The sequence below is a fragment of the Papio anubis genome, chromosome 5 (genome assembly GCF_008728515.1).
Source record: "Papio anubis isolate 15944 chromosome 5, Panubis1.0, whole genome shotgun sequence".
NCBI lineage: Eukaryota > Metazoa > Chordata > Mammalia > Primates > Cercopithecidae > Papio > Papio anubis.
The window spans coordinates 45,179,054-45,199,739 of NC_044980.1; the positions used below are offsets into that span (position 1 = coordinate 45,179,054).

The 20,686-nt window shown below is 35.9% G+C and overlaps 1 protein-coding gene across 4 annotated transcripts in view; it reads left to right on the top strand.

Annotated features, from left to right (window-relative positions):
- PARP8 (poly(ADP-ribose) polymerase family member 8) overlaps positions 1 to 20,686 on the top strand; it is a 191,918-nt gene that overhangs the window by 98,031 nt on the left and 73,201 nt on the right. For all 4 annotated transcript variants that reach the window (XM_021939359.2, XM_017959529.3, XM_021939360.2 and 1 more), the window contains 4 exons: positions 3,876 to 3,965; positions 4,520 to 4,590; positions 6,375 to 6,452; positions 7,687 to 7,781. In XM_021939359.2, coding sequence (XP_021795051.1) covers positions 3,876 to 3,965; positions 4,520 to 4,590; positions 6,375 to 6,452; positions 7,687 to 7,781 — 334 coding nt within the window. The remainder of the gene's footprint in view (positions 1 to 3,875; positions 3,966 to 4,519; positions 4,591 to 6,374; positions 6,453 to 7,686; positions 7,782 to 20,686) is intronic.

A 20,686-nucleotide genomic window follows, 5' to 3' on the forward strand; every position in this document is an offset into this window, starting at 1 on the left:
ATGTAATTGTTTTTATACCTAATAAGCATTTTTATTTTATAAGATATTGCAACTTTTTAGTGACAATACTTTCCATATTTAGAAAAGCACATGGTATAGTGACAAAACATTGATTTTTGGATTCAGGCAGATTCAAGTTTTACCACTTACTAGTGTATAGGTAATTAATAAGTAATTTGAGCAAAGTATTTAATTTTTCTGAGCCTTAGTTTCCTAGTATTTAAAATAGGGATAATAATTGACTGCAGTAGGGGATGAGGTGAAATTATAGAGAAAATTCAGCAAAAATATCGAGAATGTACATGAAATCAATATAATTATTTTTTAGAGTTATAATTATTTATCTTAAGTTATATAGCAGTGAGGGGTGGAATAACTTGACTTAGATGATGCTGTATTTGAAGCAGAATAAAAGCAACAGTTTAAGAAATACTAAATACTATAAAACATACACATTAAAAATCTAACTGTCCCCAGAGGTTTTCAGAAAAAAAAAAAAAAAGGGGGGGGGGAGCTTAGAAGTCAAGATGGAGAATTCCAGTGAAGGAATTTGAGTTTAAAAACATTCTTATTCTGTCACTTACTCATTCTATTACTTTAAGTCCTTTCTTTAACACTTTTTACACTCCACTTTCTCCTGTAAACAAATATGTTGTTTTTACAAATGTCAAAATAATTTGAGGAAGATTTAGAAGGAATTAAGCAACAACAAAAAGCCAATAGAATGGATTCATACAGATGGGATGATCATCAAAGATCATGTGCAAACCTCTCATTGTATAGCTATAACTGTGGCTTAGGCTAAAGGAGATCAACAGCTAGTTGGCAGTAGTGTCTAGAATTTTCTAAATCTTAAAATATTTAATTGTCAAAGATTGAATATATTCAAGGTATACAATATGATGATTTGATGTATGTATACATATGTAGTGATTACCACAATCAAATTAATTAACATATCCATCACCACCCATGTTATACATTAGGTCCCAGAACTTGTTGATTTTATAGCTTTAACTGAAAGTTTGTACCCTTTAGCTAGTATCTCCCTGTGTCCCCCAACCCCTGGCCACCATTGTTCTTACTCTCTGCTTATACTAGTTCAACTTTTTTAGATTCCACGTAGAAGTGAAATCATGCAGTATTTATCTTTCTGTGTCTGGCTTATTTCACTTGGCTTATGTAACGTCCTCTGTGTTCATCCATGTTGTTGCAGATGGCAGGATTTCATTCTTTTTTAGTTGCTGAATGTAATATTCTGTTGTATATGTGTACCACAGTTTCTTTATGCAACCGTCCATTGATGAACACTTAAGTTGTTTCCGCTTCTTAGCTATTGTGAATAATGCCACAGTGAACATGGTGGTGGAGATATCGCTTCAAGATACTGATTCCATTTCCTCTGGATCTTAAAAGGATTGCTAAACTGGGTAAAGTAGAAGAAATAGATAAATTCCTAGAGACAGGCAACCTATCAAGACTGAATCATAAAATAATAGCAGGCCAATGATCAGTAAAGAGATCAAATCAGTAATCAAAAATCTTCCAAAAAGGAAAAGCCCAGGACTAGAGTGCTTTGAATACAGAGCTAAGTGAATTCTTTCAAATAATTGAACCAGCTTCTAGATTTGATGTGGTTTCTTTCCTGTCCTACGTTTCTGATCATAAATTGGGTCTGTCTCTGTGATCTGATCTGGCCTATTATATAATAATGGCAATTTAATAAATAATATCATGAAACCTGGAAACATTTTTATTTGGGGTAAATTAAGCCAAAATAAGAAATTACATGTCTTCTAATGCCTAAACACTAATCAAAATACAAACCATACAGAATCTCTTAGAAAATGATATGTTTGAAGGCATAATGCTGTCAAGCCTATGCAACATACAGTCACCAAATTATATTCTCTTGAATAAAATCTCACTGTCTTCCAGTGTTGACACTTTACGTAAAGCAATTTTGATAGAAAATCCTTTCTATTTAGTTATTCACTCCCCTGTTTTCTTAAACATAATGTCTTAATTAACTTGCCTCTTGGTGTTTTAGTAAAATCTTCGTCATTCCATGATACTGTGAAATTGCATGATGCTATCCACCTTACGGATTCTTCTGGATCTTCTAATTGGTGGCCAGCTTTTGTTTCTGTTGTTCTAATGCTCCCTTCTAATACTCTTTCTCTCCTAAATGTTAGCTCCAGGGAATCCATTGTGCACAGGGAAAACAGATAATTAGGTTTTATATTAAGTAGCAACCGACTTCAAATCAGTGAGACCCTGAGTGAGGGTTTAAGACATAATAAAAAAATTTGACTCTAATAGGCATTTTTGATACTGAAAGTATGAAGTTCCCGACAGAAGCGACTCTAGATAAGTGATCAAAGTCTCAACTAATGAGATAATTAAGTTTATATTAAACCTGTTTCTTAATCTGTGGTCCCACTCAATAAGCATGAAAACCTCATATCCTCCATGAAAATATTGGAAAACTAAATAAAGCAAAATTTGTGATTGCACTAATCAAAATAATGAGGCAAACGTCTTTTGTCTCAAATCTAATTCACATCCACTCCTGCTTAGCTCCCTGACTGTTAAAGCCTTAGGTCTGTTGGCAATCTTTTGCAGTTAATCTGTACATACAGATCACTATCATTCACTCATTACTTGGGGTCTAAGAATGCTACAGATGTTTCTTTGGAAATAATGACTCAGAGATGTATTAATTAAAAATTGTGTTCTCACTGTACTGACACAATGTTATGAAAACTGGGCTCAAAAATATCTTTTAATGTGCATTCACTGTGTCATAAGAACAACTAATTTTTCCTAGCAGAAATCGATCCATGCTTCTATTATGTGTTCGTGCTACTTTATACTATTTAGTAGGTCATTGATGGGTGCATTATAGGACCATTATTAATGAATCGATAAAGTGTGTGTTAAAAAGCTCTTCTGAGAGATGCCTTGCAATCATCAATGAGCAAAGAAAAATAAATACCTAGGAATTGTATTACCATACACTTGGAGACCTGTATTCATCAGAGAAAGAGTGCTAAACTCATAAAAATGTTATTTTTTTTAAGAGGAAACAAATAGTGAATAATAAATTTAAGGACTCCATGGACTGATTTAGTGTTCTGTGCACTCAACTTGTATAATGCATGTAGATAATTTAATTCACGGAAGAATGATAATTGTGAGACTATCAATTTAAAAATATGTATTAGAGCAATATGGAAGGTATGATTTACAACAAAGTCTTCAGCCCAAATTTTTGAATGATTTGATAATGAATCTTTCTTTATTTTATTTTTTATTTTAGAGATGGGGAGTTTCACCATGTTGGCCAGGCTGGTCTCAAACTCCTGACCTCAAGTGACCCGCCCGCCTAGGCCTCCCAAAGAGCTGGAACTACAGGCGTGAGCCACCGTGTCCGGCCCACTAATGATTTTTTTTTTTTTTTAATTGCAGCAAGTGCTTTTCTTTAGTTTTCTCTCTCTACTCACTAACCCTGCTCCCTATAGTAGACGCTAATATTGGGAAGGACCCTGTCCAGTGAGTTAAGGTACCGAGTTGCATCCAAATGATTCATTGCTATAAGGGATATTAGAGATGCACCTGGATAGTCTCTATTCAAAATCTGTATTTCACCAGGAGATACAAACGTCTTTAAAGAGACTATTTACAATTACTTCACACATAAATCTGCAATTTACTTTATCATGTTTTTTGAGTTTAATCAGAACAGTAGTGTGTGGTTTATGAGAGTTGGAACTAAAGTGATGTACATATAAATTAGCTATTATTTTTATAAAGGATGTATTTTTTAAACTTATGCCCTTAATTATCCTTTTTTTTTTTTTTTTTTTTTGCAGATAATACATATGTGTCAAGTTCAGAGAATGATGAAGATGTGCTAGTTACTACAGAGCCAATACCAGTAATTTTTCATAGAATAGCAACAGGTAATAGTAATATTATTTTTTATTCTAGGTTAATTTTTTAAATTGCATTATCCTTTTTGTTTGTTTGTTTCATTTAGCCAGTAACAGATATTTATCTTCTGTATCTATAAATTCAGTCTCCATGAAAATTTTCTATCTAAAGTATATTTTTTAACAATTTTGTAAATGCATAAATTTAAAGTAGTTGTAAAAAAGTTCTGTTTAAACGTATATGCTGACATTACTGTTGTAAAAATATTTTCTTACATAGTGACAGACTAAATATTTTAAAAGCACACTTACAGCAATGAAGATACCATGAATTATAGAGTGAGAGCTGAAAGAATTTGTAAAGCGGTTGTTTAGTTTAATCACATCTTTCTGCACAGTGAAAAATCAGAAAAGCTTGCATATTGTGTAACTCCTCAACATGACATGATTTCAAAATATCCCTTAATTCATTTTCGAAGGAGATGGAATCACTTAAAGGGTGGTTTTGTACTAAAACTCATGAATGCTTGGTGAATAGCGTACTAAATACCATAATATATTTTTTAATTATAACTTTCTTTCAGAATTAAGAAAAACAAAAGACATTAACTGTTGCTTATCCATAAAATCCAAATTACAAAAGGAAAATGGGGAGGTATGTAAATTGTATTTTTTATTTTCTAGAAACAATATAGATACATTTAAAATTTACTGGGTATGTGTAGTTAATAGCATCATTAGTGAGACTAAAATGGTATATGGTGAATGAAACTCAAGCTAATGGCTCAGGGGTGTTTGGTATGGTAGGAAGTGGCCTAAAATTAACTTTGAGAAGAAAGTTCCCTTTAAAATCATAGAAAGAAATGTCTGGTTTAACTCTAAATAAAATGTATATAAAGCTTAACTTATTCTGTATTCTTTCATCAAACAATGTAATTAACTGAGGAACACTTATGTAACTGATTTATAGGTACGCATGGCTATACATGATTTTGATGGGATCCTTAAAATTTTAAAAGATGATTTCTTTAGCCAAAGTGACACTGAGGGTGTACATAGTCTTATTTTCTGTCAGTATTTAAAAACACAAGCTCATCTTTTCTTTCTGTTTCCAAAGACTTTACTTGAATCTATAAATAAATATCAGGATATTAAACAAACAAAATGAGTGCAATGGGACCAGCAATTCTTTGCTTTCAAAATTATGCATTTGATCCAACTCTCCTCTTCCTGTTAGTGTTGCACCATTCATGGTTCCCTTCTTTATCCACATTGAGAATTATTGGTTGAACAAAAGGATTGCTGAAACCAAAAATGGTTAGAATTTTATAAAACCCAAATTTCCTTTTGCACATTTTTTTGTTTGTTTGTTTTCCTTAAGAACTTGAAATTAAGTCTAGAAGTTTAGGGATGGTTACAAAGCACTGGATGAATGGATTCCTGTGTCCAAATACCTACATTTCTTATGTGTTAATAGGGCCAGTGATAGGAATACCCCCATGAATTTTCATTGTTTGTACTTCAGACACATGGCAGATGTGGTTCAGTTAATTAGAAATTCAAACTTCAGGCCGGGCGCGGTGGCTCAAGCCTGTAATCCCAGCACTTTGGGAGGCCGAGACGGGCGGATCACGAGGTCAGGAGATCGAGACCATCCTGGCTTACACGGTGAAACCCCGTCTCTACTAAAAAATACAAAAAACTAGCCGGGCGAGGTGGCGGGCGCCTGTAATCCCAGCTACTCGGGAGGCTGAGGCAGGAGAATGGCGTGAACCCGGGAGGCGGAGCTTGCAGTGAGCTGAGATTCGGCCGCTGCACTCCAGCCTGGGTGACAGAGCAAGACTCCATCTCAAAAAAAAAAAAACCAAGAAATTCAAACTTCAAGTTGAAGTATATTAAATTAAATACCTTGTTGAAATCTGGATTCTGAAGCAAATAATTTCTGTATATCAAAAGTTCTCATAATACGTTTCATATTTATTTTCATAATTTGATTTTATATTATTGCATTTAAAGTTTCTTTTTTTTCATACCATTGTTTAGAGTTGGCAGAAGAAGTGAGAACAGCCTGGGACAAATAATGCTGAGGAGCTTTTTAATAAAATTGAATTAGTATAAGCTTGCCAGAGCTTTTTTTATCAGAGCAAAACTGAAGGTATAATTGATTATACATAAGTTTTTAATATACATCAAATATTGAATTGTGCATTTCCTATAAAATCAGTGAAAGAGAACTTTCAAAGCAGATATGCTGCTGAGTACACTCACAAAGCCATTTGTCTCCCACTACCTTTTGTTTTGGGGTTATACTGCACCAAGAATGTTTTATATATAAAATCCATAATATATGCTCAAGACCTGCCTATTATAGCCTCTTGCTATTTTAGAAAGATAAAATAATTTGATCATTAAATTGTTTTCTTACTTTATTATTTTAAGGAGTCAAGACAGAATAGTACAGTGGAGGAAGATTCTGAAGGTGACAATGATTCCGAAGAATTTTATTATGGAGGGCAGGTAAGGAAACGTGGTCTTACAAATACCTAATCTTAGAATTCTAATAGCCATGTTGTCCTAGTGATAATCTGTGCCTGAGAGTTAAGGTACCTGTGTGTTGTTCAGGGTTCTGTAACTAACTAGAAAATCTATATAATTTATCTTTGCACATTTTCTACCTATTTTTAGAAATTAAGGTTCCCTTGCAGTCCTTTTAATTGTAATCATTTATTTACATTGAAGTCATCTTAATTCATTACAGAGATTTTGCAGATAGCATTTTATTATGCTTTTGACTTGAATTTCTTAAGCATGTTGTGTTCAGTCACTATTTTGAGATAATGACACTTGTAATAAAAGTGTATATTGTTAGTTTTAAATAGAAGCTGCTTAACTTTTATTAAATTTGATGGGCCGAAATTACTGAGCATCTTCATCATTTGGTTTTTGTATTCATTGCCATTGAATTCTTGGTGTTGAAAAATTGTTATGAAGAATCATCATAATTTAAATATATGAGAATAGCCTAGCCACATATATAGAAGAACTCCTCAGAAGTTTACAGGATAATGCTAAACTTTAAAACTGAGCAATTGATTTTAGAGTGTGGCTATATAATATGTGGTTCTATTTCTATAAACTCCTTGAGCAAATGTGCTTTATAAGTTGGATAGTATAATGGGAGGGTAATATGTTAAAGAAGGACATTAAAGCCAAAATTATGTAAAAGAATGCAAGTAAATTTATTCAGAATGAAAAATTAGTAATTTGTCAATCAAGCATGTGCAAGGCTACAGAGAGATAATATAATAAAATGGGCTTTCCTCTCTCCAGGAATGTCTTTCTAGCAATGAGATAGTTTTCCCAACGAAATGATTCATTTACCAATATAACATTTTAACATTATGCAAAATCATTCCTGTTTGATTTTTGTTTACTAACTCTTACAGAGGGGAAGTAAATGATTTTCTTCAGTCTTGATGTTCATTCTAGAAGTTTTTTAGATTATCTGCCAGACACTTCACTAGGTTTTTACATTTGCTTTTTCTTTGTATTAATATAAACTAACTTTAAGTTCCAACCATAATCAATTATTCTAGTCATATGTGAACTTAAGGATATTAGTGAATATATTACTTTAATGAAGCTAAAAATGCCCATGGCAAAACACACAGGGAGACCTATCTCAAAAGGTTGCTTAAGTTTTTGATTCCCTTCACCTCTGAGACACTTTTAAATTATCCCTTTTCATCAGGTGAACTATGATGGGGAACTGCACAAGCACCCACAACTAGAATCTGATTTGTCAGCAGTGAGAGAGATATATGGGCCACATGCAGTTTCTCTCAGGTAAATACATATCACTGGTGAATAAAATTAAAATTTTATGGTGAGTCATTGAAATTTGCTTTTGGAGTAATTTAAATTAAAGGACAAATTTGGGGTTTTAATTACACGTTAAAGTGTTTTAGAGAGAGTCTACTGTTTCTCCTTATACAAAATGACATATTTATGGCTATGTTTTTGATACATGTTGTTTAAGAGTACATTGATTGCATTAAAAATTATTTTGGAGAGTTAGTTTGAAGATGTGTCAATCTTAAGTAGTGTCATAATTAATTCCTAGAATAGATTTGGCCCGCTGGGCCCATGCTGTTATCGTAAATCATGGCCACATGCTTGTGAAGGATAAAAGTAAATGATGCCTACCTACTGGTATCCAAATTACATTGTCATCTGGTCCCTCAAAAAAAAAGTGTAACTTTGCACAGTATTTGTTTGAATGATAATGTATTTTATTCTGTAGTTATTTATTATTTGGTGATAAATTTACACATCATTTTTATTGCTTTTAATCATTCAGAAGACCCTACCATCCTTACTTTTCTTTTTTCTCTTTAATGTAAGAAAAAACCTTTTCTGCCACCATAATAGTTTCCAGGAATCAGCTCTGGTTATTTCAGATTTCCATTCTTTGCTTACAGTGTAGTCTCGAAGTCTCCATGGAATTCCAGACCTCTTTCGTAGCCTGACCTCAGACTGGCCCCTTTATGCACCCAGACTACCCAAATATGCCATATTTCCTCTTCATTTTGGGCATTTGCATAAGCAATTCTTTGATCAGGGAATGCGTCTCTTCAAATCCCACTGCTGTCTCTATTTGAGCCCCAGTCCATGGGTCAGCTTCTCTGTGAGCCTTCTTGGAATCTCCAATGCAGATAAGTTCCTCTGTTCTCTGGACTCCCATCACATTTGGCTCTTACCTTGTTTATTATTCATCTCATGTCTTTTAATTATTTGACGTACGTCTCCCCCTCTAGACTGAATTCTGTGAATGGTTGGGCAGTGCTTTTTCTTGTTCATTTTGTTTTGGTTTGGATTTTAATTCTTCATGTATTGTGGTACCTAGCATAACATGGGACATGCATGAAATATAGGCTGCTGGCATCCTGATTGTTTTCAGTGGCAACATCTGAAAAAAGACGTTCACATTATCTGGTTGTAACTTCTTCAATGGACATATACATATTTTGAGAGGGCAAACAAATAATTTTAATTGGAAAGTACAGCACAGCTGTAATTTATAATTGCCAAACATTTTATTTTAACTGCAGAAACAGAAACTCCCTACCATCTGCAGTCTAAGATAAACTGGGATTGTATACCCAGACCATCTCTATTCTACTCATGAAGGTATATTAGGCTACAATTGAATGAAAGTGTTGGGATTATATTTGGAAAAGCGAGTCTTTGCAAACTTCAAAGTTTTAGCAAATTAGCTTCAATAATTTCACACTGATCTCTATTATGGCTCCAGATTAGGTAATGTGCATATTTGTAAGTGTTATAGAATAAATATGTGAAGAAGGCAATTGGGACTATCAATACATAGTCCAAAACAATGGCTGTTTTTTGTTTTGTTTTGTTTTTTAACAGTAATTGAACTTTGCTTGAAAGCCTACAACTTTAATTTTAAGCACAATAATCTCCGTCTCTATATACACCAAAATATGTCTATGGGATATAACTAACAATCATAATACAACATAGACTTCAACTTCCTTTTATTTGAAATATATAATTTGGTTGCTGGACGCGGTGGCTCACGCCTGTAATGCTAGCACTTTGGGAGGCCGAGGCAGGCAGACTCCCTGAAGTCAGAAGTTCGAGACCAGCCTGACCAACATGGAGAAACCCCATCTCTACTAACAATACAAAATTAGCCGGGCACGGTGGCAGGTGCTTGTAATCCCAGCTGCTCGGGAAGGCTGAGGCAGAAGAATCGCTTGAACTCAGAAGGCGGAGGTTGCAGTGAGCCAAGATCGCGCCATTTCACTCCAGCCTGGGCAACGAGAGCGAAACTCTGTCTCAAAAAAAAAAAAAAAAGTATTTTTGTTTAGTGGACAACTTTAGCACATGTTGATTTCTTTTATAGTTTAATATTTTTCTAAAACATATTTCCATGCTGTCTAGGCCCCAGTCATATTGCCATGTATAAATGAAGGTCTTTTTTTTGTTTCTTCACCAAGCATTTGTTAAGTACCTGTGATGATCTGCATTAGTATTTTCTATTATTAAAGTTAGTGATAATTGTTCACTGCTGAAATTAGATTAAAAAATGTTTGGAAATTCAGTCAAATGAAGTATCTAAAGTCATATCAGTGTTTTGAATTTTTTTCCCCTTACCCTTTTCACTTGTAATAGTTTTGGTCCAGTTTAAATCTTAATGAATGTAAGCCATGTTCCTGTCTGCTCTAGATTTTCTCTAGCTGTAGAGGATATTTCCAAAATAAATAACTTCCTAGAGGCTTCATGGAATAAAGGTGAATCACAACAGGACTAGTTTGATTTACTTAAATGAGAATGAATTTACTGTCTAGTCTCAAATACTTAGGCTTGGATTCAAGGGAAAAGAGGCGGGTAGTTAGGCAGAAGGTCTTGAAATCATCTTCCTTGCCAAGTTCTAAGTCTGTTGAAAACAGACTGTTCTAATTAGCTGTTCTTTTACCTAATTGGAGCTTATAAGAGCTTAATGAAGTTTGAAGAGCGAAAGTACCTCAATATGCACAACAGGCTATTAGTAGTAATTTTTTTTTTTTTTTTTTTAAAGCAACGTCTAATGAGAAAGGCAGCTAACCACATCTAAGTTCTATGTAAGAGATGGAAGTAACTGAGATTGCCTAGGCAAAATCCTGAGGTTGTTGAGGCAAAATCCTCTTAAAGAAGGCTGAAAGAAGGTGTAGAAAAAGTGAGTGATGATACATTACTTAAGTAGGTAATGACAATTCTACCTCGCCATACTATCCAAAAGCCTACTACTGGCTGTTGAATCATACATGTAAACATTGATGATAATTCTGATTTATACTCTCTTGTATAGGAAGTGAGTTAGGTCTTGGGGCAACATGAACTTTTGTGATCAGTCTGAATAAGTGTCATCTTGAATCATTCAACAAAACGCATTTTGTATTTTTCATAAAATATATCTCTCTATATATTTATGAAAATAAAATTGATCAGTGTCATTGGAAAATAAATTAAAATTACTATTTTTAGAAAGGGAATTACAGATCAGAAAATTCATATTTGTTTAGGAAAGAAATGATTCTGATAGTTTCTTTGTGAAATTTAAAACTTCCATTTAATATAAAATATTATTTGCCTTATGATCATGCCATCTTTCATTTAGAAAATTTAAGTCATATGAGTAATAGTCTAACCTTTTTATTGTGACTAATGCTTAATGTAGGCTGGAAGCTTCTAAAATTGTGACTGTTCTATTGTGACTGTTCTGTTGTGAACAGTCAACTGTTGTGACTATTTCAATCACTTTTTGTGCACAGACAATTGTAATCGGGCCTTTTGAGGGTAATGTTTGGGAAACGAGCATTCTGACGATTTGGGGTGGCTTGAGGAACCTATATCACGTTACTCATGCCCACCAAACATATATCTCCTTTAAAAAACAAAAACAGTAAATGAAAGGAAAGAAAAAAGTGCATACCTCAGAATGCACTGCTTTAAATTCTCTAAATTTCTAAATTCTCATTTGTAGTGGCCAGTAGGACTGCTTACGTATCTTCTGGTTCTCCTGTTCTGGTCTTATGGTAGGATTGTATTTCCTTGTACTCTTTAATGTTAGGCATGGACATATCACTAATTTTGGCCAGTCATATGTGAGCCAAGTGCTAGTGTGTTAGTTCCCATGTCCCCTCAGCTCTGCTTCCTTGGGCCCCTTCGTGACAACAGTGAGCTGCCCCACCCTAACCCCCAATTCTATATTAACCATAAGGTAAGAGTGAGATACAAATCTTTTTTCATGTTGAGCCACTGAGATTTTGAAAATGCTTGTTACCACAACATACCTTAGCCTACATAGATGTATATCATTCATCAAAAAAGATCTTGGATTGAATGTTTTGTAATCTCCTTTCTAGCATATTGAGTCTTCACCCTCTGCCTCCAAGCCAAAGAATAAAAACAGTCTGACTCTGAAAATCAGGGAAATGATGACAGGGGGCACAGAGGGGAAAGAAAGGAGAGAGCATTTTCCCAAAACACGGGGACATAATCTAGATGTAAGCTTTAGGTGCTCAGATCCTAGACACTAACCACTACTCCCAACGCAAGGACTTTCTCCTAGCAAAACTGAGGATTGTTAAGCTGACTGCAGAGTTCTAGCAGTTGTTTATACTGTACCTCTTATGCACAATTTTACATGAGCTTCCTTTCTTATCTGGATCTAATTTTAAAATTTTTCTCAGCCCTGTTGTTCTTTAGAGAAATGTATAGCTACCTTGGATGCAGTCTTGCAAATTCTTTAATCTGCCAGAATTTCTTCCTGACTACTGAGTTTGCATATTTCTTGGCCCATTCACAAACATGTCTCCCACGCTGGGCAAAAACCACACATTGAGTAGGCATGCAGAGATAGACATGCAAGCTGTTGAGTTTCAGATGACACGGGAAGGTGTATGTATCTTCACAAAATATGTCTTCTCAAAATATAACCATCCAGTTTTTGAAAGAAGAAATAACCAAGTAGTAATAGAGGCTTACTTCCTAGAAACATGTGGTAGAGTTTCATGCATGCACGTGTGTGTGTGTGTGTGTGTGTGTGTGTTTCCATACAGTTAATAAAGGAAGGCTAGATATCTGAAATATATTTTCATAACCAACACAATGACTGCTGATTTTGATCAGGCTGCATTATAAAACATCATAACAGTGTAATGAATAAGCTGAAGCTTTATAGATAAAGGAGGACCAATATATTAAATGTTAATATATTGTAAGTGTGTATGTGAATGTCTCATGAGTGAGGATATTGTCTTGAGTAGTTCCATTAAAAATAGGAGAACAAATTGCTAAGAATTCTAACACAGTGGCTCAAAAGTCCACATTCATTGAAAAAAAAAACTTTATACATCTATGCTTAAATGAGCTAAGTCACATTTAAATATCCAAAATCAAATTACCAGATTTCAAGAAATGTAGATTAAAAGAGTAGCTCACCCCAAATTTAATGTATCACTACATGTCAGGAAAGAACATTTGTGGAGGCATTCTTTTCAGACCAGAATGAAACAATTTCATTAGATCATTTTTGTATTGTTTCCCTCATGTTAAAAAAATTCAAATTCATCAATTTGATGTGATCTTTTCACAGTGAAGAAATATAGGCAGCACATGAAATTATTTTGAGTTATTATATATCGAATACTACATTCAGGACACAATCAGATATCTAGCTTCACAATTCAAGTTGTAGTCATATTTCAAGCATTCAACTTGATTCTGCATTTGCTATTCATGAGATCCTGGGCCGCTGAAAGTTACTCAGATATAGAAGCAATCCTGATGACTGGGTCGCTGCATCTGGACAAACTGTAATCACGCTTTGTAATCTCTGAGTGGGAAATATGAAATTATTGACATTATATAAAAAGGGCATCACAACGGAAATGGGTTTGCATATACAGAGAGTCATTTGTAAATTCTTTGAAATCTGGCATACAAACAAAAAAGGGTAACTATTTATAGATCTACACCTACAGAATCCAGTTAATTGCAAACCTTTAGGGCCTCTGCCTCCTTAAAATTCTTTATTCATGCTCTGCTATGGTGAAGAAGAGGAACACTTGCAACCCTTCATTTTCTTTTTTTGGAGCGTTAGAAATTGGGAAGATACTTTTAACCAAAACGTCATTTAAGAAATCATATACAAAATACTTACAAATTCACATGTAAGTGGTTTTAAAGGCATGTATGCACATTCTGATTATTCTTTTATGGTAAATTCTGTTGAAGTAATCTGAAAAACTATTTATGGAGAAAACAGTTGTGGATAAGGGTCTTACTGATATCCATATTTTTTATTATTATTATTATACTTTAAGTTCTAGGGTACATGAGCATAACGTGCAGGTTTGTTATATATGTATACTTTTGCCATGTTGGTGTGCTGCACCCATCAACTCGTCAGCACCCATCAACTCGTCATTTACATCAGGTGCGCTCCCAATGCAATCCCCTCTCCCCTCCCCTCCCCTCCCGTGATGGGCCCGGTGGTGTGATGTTTCCCTTTCCCAAGTCCAAGTGATCTCATTGTTCCAGTTCCCCGCGTATAAGTGAGAAGATCTTGTTATTTGGTTTCTGTTCTTGTGATAGTTTACTAAGAATGGTGAACTTGGCATGTACTCCTAGGGACACAAACTCATCCTTTTTATGGCTGCATAGTATTCCATGGTGTATATGTGCCACATTTTCTTAATCCAGTGCTGATGGACATTTGGAGTTGATTCAAGTCTTTGCTGTGAATAGTGCGCAATAAACATGCGTGCATGTGTCGCTTATAGCAGCATGATTTATAATCCTTTGGTTATATGCCAGTAATGGGATGGCTGGTCATATGGTGCATCTAGTTCTAGATCCTTGGTCAGCCATACTGTTTTCCATAATGGTTGGGGCTGGTTTGTCCTGGGTGCCAAAGTGTTCCCCTATTTCTCCACATCCTCTCCAGCACCTGTTGTTTCCCTGACTTTTTAATGATTGCCATTCTAACTGGTGTGGATGGTATCTCATTTGAGTTTGATTTTGCATTTCTCTGATGTGTGATGATGAGCATTGTTCATGTCAATCTGTTGGTTGTATGAATGTCTTCTTTTGAAATATGTATCCTTTACTTTTGATGGGGTTGTTTGTTTTTCTTGTAAAGTTTGTTTGATTTGGGTTTGATTCATTTCGCTGTCAGATGATTTGCCCAATTTTATACATTTCTGGTTGCTATAACCATCCGGTGTTGGTTTCACTTTAACTGTGCAAACTCTTTAGTTTATTCAGTCCTGTTGTGCGTTTGGCTTTAGTTGCTTTTTGGTGTTTAGACATGAAGTCTTGCCATACTATGTCCTGAATAGTTTTCTAAGGACCTTCTAGGGTTTTATGGTCTTAGGTCTAACATTTAAGTCTCTAATCCATCTTGAATTGAAATTTTCATTATAAGGAGTAAAGGAAGGTTGGGTTTCAAACTGCTTGTAGCCAATTTTCCATTTTGCTTGTGAGGTGCCATTTCTGCTGATTTCTCTCAAGGTTTGTCAAGATCAGATGGCTGTAGATGTGGTATTATTTCTAGGGATATGAACCATTTCCATTGGTCACTCTTCTGAGCAAGGTACCAGTACCAGCTGTTTTGGTTACTGTAGCCTTGTGGTGTATAGTTTGAAGTCAAGGTAGCATAGTGCACGCCAGCTTTGTTCTTTTGACTCCAGGATTGACTTGGCAATGCGGGCTCTTTTGGTTCCATGCCGACTTTCAAAAGCATTTCCAATTTTGTGAAAGGAAATAAACGGTATGATGGGGATGGCATTTTAGGTCTGTCATTCAGCATTGTATTTTCAAATATTAGTTCCTTCCTATCCATGAGCATGGTATGTTCATTTTATTTGTTTGTGTCCTCTTTTTATTTCACTGAGCAGTGGTTTGTAGTTCTCCTTGAAGAGGTCCTTTACATCCCTTGTAAGTTGGTTCCTAGGTATTTTATTCTCTTTGAAGCAATTGGCCAGATAGGAAGTTCATTCATGATTTGGCTCTCTGTTTGTCTGTTACTGGTGTATAAAATTCTTGTGATTTTTGCACATTAATTTTGTATCTGAGACTTTGCTGGGGTAGCATGGTAGATTTTGGGCTGAGACAATGGGGTTTTCTAAATACAATCATGTCATCTGCAAACGAGGACAATTTGACTTCTTCTTTCTTAACTGAATACCCTTGATTTCTTTCTCTTTTAGTTGCCCTAGAACTTCCAACACTATATTTGAATGGGAGTGGTGAGAGAGGGCATCCCTGTCTTGTGCCAGTTTTCAAAGGGAATTTTTCCAGTTTTTGCCCATTCAGTATGATATTGGCTGTGGGTTTGTCATAAATAGCTCTTATTATTTTGAGGTACGTTCCATCAATACCGAATTTATTGAGCATCTTTAGCATGAAGGGCTGTTGAATTTTGTCAAAAGCCTTTCTGTATCTATTGAGATAATCATGTGGTTCTTGTCTTTGGTTCTGTTTATATGCTGGATTATGTTTGTTGATTTGCATATGTTGAGCCAGCCTTGCATGCCAGGGATGAAGCCCACTTGATCGTGGTGGATAAGCTTTTTGATGTGCTACTGAATCCGGTTTGCCAGTATTTTATTGAGGATTTTTGCATCGATGTTCATCAGGGATATTGGTCTAAAATTCTCTTTTTTTGTTGTGTCTCTGCCAGGCTTTGGTATCAGGATGATGTTTGCCTCATAAAATGAGGTAGGGAGGATTCCCTCTTTTTCTATTGATTGGAATAGTTTCAGAAGGAATGGTACCAGCTCCTCCTTGTACCTCTGGTAGAATTCAGCTGTGAATCCATCTGGTCCTGGACTTTGTTTTGTTGTTAGGCTATTAATTATTGCCTCAATTTCAGAGCCTGCTCTTGGTCTATTCAGGGATTCAAATTCTTCTTGGTTTAGTCTTGGAAGAGTGTAAGTGTCCAGGAAATTATCCATTTCTTCTAGATTTTCTAGTTTATTTGTGTAGAGGTGTTTATCATATTCTCTGATGGTAGTTTGTATTTCTGTGGGGTTGGTGGTGATATCCCCTTTATCATTTTTTATTGCCTCTATTTGATTCTTCTCTCTTTTCTTCTTTATTAGTCTTGCTAGCGGTCTGTCAATTTTGTTGATCGTTTCAAAAAACCAACTCCTGGATTCATTGATTTTTGGAGGGTTTTATGTCTCTCTCCTTCAGTTCTGCTCTGATCTTAGTTATTTCGCCTTCTGCTAGCTTTTGATACGTTGCTCTTGCTTCTCCAGTTCTTTTAATTGTGATGTTACAGTGTGAATTTTTGATCTTTCCTGCTTTCTCTTGTGGGCATTTAGGTGCTATAGAATTTCCCTCTACACACTGCTTTCAATGTGGGTCCCAGAGATTCTGGTATGTTGTATCTTTGTTCTCTCATTGGTTTCAAAGAACATCTTTATTTCTGCCTTCATTCGTTATGTACCCGGTAGTCATTCAGGGCAGGTTGTTCAGTTTCCATGTAGTTGGCTTGGTTTTGATTGAGTTTCTTGGTCTGAGTTCTAGTTTGATTGCACTGGTCTGAGAGACAGTTTGTTATAATTTCTGTTCTTGTACATTTGCTGAGGAGTGCTACTTCAATTATGGTCAATTTTGGAATAAGTGTGATGTGGTGCTGAGAAGGGAATGTATATATTCTGTTGATTCTTGGTGGAGAGTTCTATAGATGTCTAATGGTTCTGCTTGCTGCATAGGTGAGTTCAATTCCTGGATATCCTTGTTAACTTTCTGTCTCATTGATCTGTCTAATGTGTTGACAGTGGAGTGTTGAAGTCTCCCATTATTATTGTATAGAATTTCAAAGTCTCTTTGTAAGTCCTAAGGACTTGCTTTATGAATCTAGATTGCTCCTGTGTTAGGTGCATATATATTTAGGATAGTTAGCTCTTCCTGTTGAATTGATCCCTTTACCCGTTATGTAATGGCCTTCTTTGTCTCTTTTGATCTTTGATGGTTTAAAGTCTGTTTTATCATGAGACTGATATTACTAGCCTACTTTTTTTTGTTCTCCATTTGCTTGGTAGATCTTCCTCCATCCCTTTATTTTTGAGTATGTAATATACTTACTGTGAGATGGGTCTCCACGAGATACAGCAGACTGATGGGTCCTTGACTCTTTATCAGTTTGCCAGTCTGTGTCTTTTAATTGGAGCATTTTAGTCCATTTACATTTAGGAGGTTAATATTGTTAGGTGTGAACTGAGTCCTGTCATTATGATATTAACTAGTTATTTTGCTTTCGTTAGTTGATGCAGTTTCTTCCTAGCCTCGATGGTCTTTACATTTTGGCTTTTTTTGTGGCTGAACGCAGTTGTTTCCTTTCCATGTTTAGTGCTTCCTTCAGAGTCTCTTGCTTGAGGCAGGCCTGGTGGTGACAAAATCTCTAAGCATTTGCTTATCTGTAAAGGATTTTATTTCTCCTTCACTTATGAAACTTAGTTTGGCTGGATGTGAAATTCTGGGTTTAAAATTCTTTTCTTTAAGAATGTTGAATATTATTTACTCTCACCCTTGGCCTTAGAGTTCTGCCAAGAGATCTGCTGTTAGTCTGATGGGCTTCCCTTTGTGGGTAACCGACCTTTCTCTCTCTGGCTGCCCTTGGGTTTTTTTCCCTTCATTTCAACTTTGGTGAATCAGCAATTATGTGTCTTGGAGTTGCTCTTCTCGATGTATCTTTGTGGCGTTTTCTGTATTTCCTGGATTTGAATGTTAGCCTGCCTACTAGGTTGGGGCGTTCTCCTGGATATCCTGAAGGGTGTTTTCCAACGGATTCCATTTCCCCTCACTTTCCAGGCACCCCAATCAGGCGTGGGTGATCTTTTTACATAATCCCGCGCATACTTCACTTGCAGGCTTGTTCATTTCTTTTCTGCTTTTTTCTTTTGGGTTTCTCTTCTCGCTTCATTTCACATTCGGTTTGATCCTCAATGCTGATACTCTTTCTTCAGTTGGTCGAGTCGGTTACTGAAGCTTGTGTATTTGTCCGCATTATTTCTCGTGTACATGGTTTATCTCCATCGTTGTTTGCTACCGTTAAATTATTCACAGTTATCAATAAAATTCCACTCTTTTTCAAAGATTTTTGGTTTCTGCTGGGTATGTAATTCCTCCTTTAGCTCTGAAGTTTGGAAGTGGTTTGGCAGCGCTGTATATATGCAATCAAAAGTCATTCTCGTCCAGCTTTGATCCATTTGTGCTCTGGTGATGAGCTCTTGCGGCTCCTTTACTGAGGGGAGATGCGCTCTTATTTTTTGTTTCCATCTTTCTGCCCTGCTTTTCCCCATCTTTGTGGTTTTATCTGCCTCTGGTCTTTGATGATGGTGGCAGCATTACTGATGGGGTTTTGGTGTAGAGTGTCCTTCCTGTTTGATAGTTTTTCCTTTAACAGTCGGGACCCTCAGCTGTAGGTCTGTTGGAGATTGCTTGAGTCCACTCAGACCCTGTTGCCTGGGTATCAGCAGCAGAGGCTGCAGAAGATAGAATATTTCTGAACTAGCGAGTGTACCTGTCTGATTCCCACTTTGAGCTCCCTCTCAGGGGTGTACTCACCCTGTGAGGGTGTGGGGTGTCAGACTGCCCTAGTGGGATGGCCACCAGGTTTGAAACACTCAGGGTCAGGGACCCACTTGAGCAGGCAGTCTGTCCCTTCTCAGATCTCCAACTTCGTGTTGGGAGATCCTGCTCTCTTCAAACTGTCAGACAGAGAGTCGTTCTGCGTCTATGAGGAGTTTGCTGTTTGTTGTTTGTTGTTGTTGTTGTTGCCCCAGCTGTGCCCTGTCCCCAGAGGTGGAGTCTACGGAGACAGGCAGGTTTCCTTGAGCTGCCATGAGCTCCACCAGTTCGAGCTTCCCAGAGGCTTTGTTTACCTACTTAAGCCTCAGCAATGGCGGGCGCCCCTCCCCCAGCCTCGATGCTGCCTTGTGGTTAGATTGCAGACTGCTGCGCTAGCAGTGAAGGAGGCTCCGTGGGCATGGGACCCTCCCGGCCAGGTGTGGGATATAATCTCCTGGTATGCCTGTTTGCTTAAAGCACAGTATTGGGGTGGGAGTTACCCGATTTTCCAGGTGTTCTGTGTCTCAGTTCCCCTGGCTAGGAAAAGGGATTCCCTTCCCCCTTGCGCTTCCCAGGTGAGGTGATGCCTTGCCCTGCTTCAGCTCTCGCTGGTCGGGCTGCAGCAGTTGACCAGCACCCATTGTCCGGCACTCCCTAGCGAGATGAACCCAGTACCTCAGTTGAAAATGCAGAAATCTCCTGTCTTCTGTGTCGTTCGGGCTGGGAGTTGGAGACTGGAGCTGTTCCTATTCGGCCATCTTGCTACGACCCCCCACTGATATATATTTTTTAATCTTCCTGCCTGTAAACATACCAGCGTTTTGCCAATGTAAATAAGTTAAAAAAAAATGTTTTATGTTTTCCTCCCATAAAATTGGCAAAGACGGGAGAAAAAAAAATGTCTTATGATGATGAGAATGTAGAAAAGGTCATGGTGATAAACTGGCTGGTGTAATTATAAGTTGTTGTAGCCATTTAAGACAGTAATTAAACAATATACATCAAGAATCCCAAATATGGTTATAATGTTTATTTAAGCCAGTGATTCAAGAAGTGATTCTACCAGAAGACTGATACAGATAGATTTTTTTTATCCAGTTGCTGTTTACCAATATTTATACTGTAAAAAAATAAAAAGGAACCAAATATTTTATTATACAATTATGTATAAAATTATAAAATTTTACATTATAAAATTTTATATTATATAAAATCCATAATTTTATAATATAATTTTTTTATATTTTTTATATATTTTTATATTTTTATATATTTTTTGTAATATATTTTATATTATAAAATTATGTATTGTATTATATAAAATATAATGCAATATGGGAACAACAGCTGATCATAGAAGAAGTGAAAGAACAGAATCAAAATCTTTATATATTACACTGTATAATTCTTGTATACATGGAAGAGACTGGAATGAGATATAAGCAAAAAGAATTATGTCCATATGGTGATAAGACAGATTATTTTTATGCATTTAAAAATTTCTCACATTTTATATAATGAGCCTTTATTACCTTTTTTACCAGAAAAAGTAGGCATATGTTTTTAGAAAATCATAACATTTTTCATAAAATAAGTTT